At 32.4% G+C, this 1,928-nt stretch overlaps 1 protein-coding gene across 1 annotated transcript in view; it reads left to right on the forward strand.

Moving 5' to 3' along the window:
* LOC105617383 (ABC transporter G family member 23) overlaps positions 1-1,928 on the forward strand; it is a 24,302-nt gene that overhangs the window by 6,804 nt on the left and 15,570 nt on the right. The window contains exon 4 of the mRNA XM_012198973.1: positions 747-983. Within this exon, the coding sequence (XP_012054363.1) occupies positions 747-983 (237 nt within the window). The remainder of the gene's footprint in view (positions 1-746; positions 984-1,928) is intronic.

Genomic DNA, 1,928 nt, shown 5'->3' on the forward strand with positions numbered 1-1,928 from the left:
ACACACACACACACACACACACACACACACACACACACACACACACACACACACACACACACACACACACACATGCGCGCGCGCGATCGTGCCCATGCATTGCCCAATGAATCGCCACACGCGTAAGCGAAAAGAAAGCCGCGTGTCCAGTTACGCAATCGTATCGCACAACTCTTTCTATATACACGCCGCGCAATTCGCGCCGAGATTTGCAGAATCGTTTCTTGTCATTTCTTCGCGTAACACACGGCAATTTCACGTGGCAACATCCGCTTTTGGATCCTTTGAATCATTTGGTACATCACATATATCAAATTTTTGACACTCTAAGAAAACTTTTGAAAATCGTTTCTTCTGATTTTTAAAATTTTGACAAATCAACATTCAAAAGAAATCAGTTAGTTTCAGAAAAGTACTTCCTTCATTTTCAACGAAATAAGAAAACATTTGAAATAAGAAAAATTTACATGGTCCGTTTTTCAATCATAATATTTCTTTGTTACACATTTTCTATTCACGGAAAAGGCAATGCAATAGTTCACTCTTACTAGAGCACATTGCAATAACGCCTCAATGTTGCGAGATTCTGCATCGTAATTTTAAACCACACGCTGCAAGTATCTTGCAATATGCGGACACAAAGAGAGATCTCTGCCGAATCACTATCGTACAAGACCGCAATATAAGATATCGGCGTAATTCCACTGTTACTTTCTCGTTACCATCATATGCGCTTTCGTTTACAGCGACGGAGGTGCGGGTGCTGCAAACGCGACGATGCAGAGCAACAACGGGGACAGTAACATGGATCTGGCGACGGTGACATCGAGCAATCCCGTATTGGCGACGCCGGGGTTGAACAACCCCACCTGGAATCGTCAGCAAGCGGTCAGCGTCAGGCACGCTTTCAAGATTTATGGCAGCAGCAAGAATCCGAACCATGTCATACAGAATCTCAGCATGACAGTGGCTAAGGGCTCGATGTAAGTACTGTAATTATTTAATAAAGATACTGCAAGATATATTAGATTAATATATATAAAATTGATACATATAAAAAAAATATCAGATTTTTAAATAAATAATTAAAACATTATAAATATTTTTTAAAAAGATAATTTATTTAATCAAAATAAATTTTATTAGTATTAATTTCTCCTAACCATTTTGTAATAAATGCCATTTCTTAAAAGATCTCTACATTTTTTAGAGTCGATGGACTGATTTTTATATGTAGCTCTTTCGACATCGTCTTTATTTAATAATTTCATTTCTTTTGTGTCTAAAATGTTTAAAAATATGGTATATCTGTTGGTGATAAATTCGATGAATAAGGATATAATAGGATTTTGTAATTTAAGTCATTTAAAATATGTAAAATATCTAGCTCGAGATTGTTGAACAAAAATTAATAATTAGAAAGGTCAAAAAACATGGGCAATGTTGGATTTAAAAAATAAACTAATTTATTATAATATACATTAAGAATTAAATTAGTTTTTTATATATAAATTAATCGGAAATATTTCGATTGTACTAAGTCTTCTTTAATCCATATACGAAAAATAAAAATTAAAAATTGAAAAGAAAAATCAACCTATATGATATGACTTCATATTTTTATATATATTCTTCTTTTCAATTTTTAATTATTTTTCGTATATAAACTGAAGAAGACTTACAAATTAGTATAGTCAAAACGTTTCCGATTAATTTATAATTAAAAAACTAGTTTAATTCTTAATGTATATTGTAATGTATGTTATAACACAAACTAATTTACTTTTAAAGATTCAATAAACGTTGCTAGTTTTTTGATCTTTCTAATTACTATAATTTTTCTTAAGTTATTTAGTTTTATTATTATATTGTTCAAGAGAGAAAGAGAGAGAGAGAGAGAGAGAGAGAGAGAGAGAGAGAGAGAGATC

Source organism: Atta cephalotes (genome assembly GCF_000143395.1).
Source record: "Atta cephalotes unplaced genomic scaffold scaffold00001, whole genome shotgun sequence".
Taxonomy (NCBI): domain Eukaryota; kingdom Metazoa; phylum Arthropoda; class Insecta; order Hymenoptera; family Formicidae; genus Atta; species Atta cephalotes.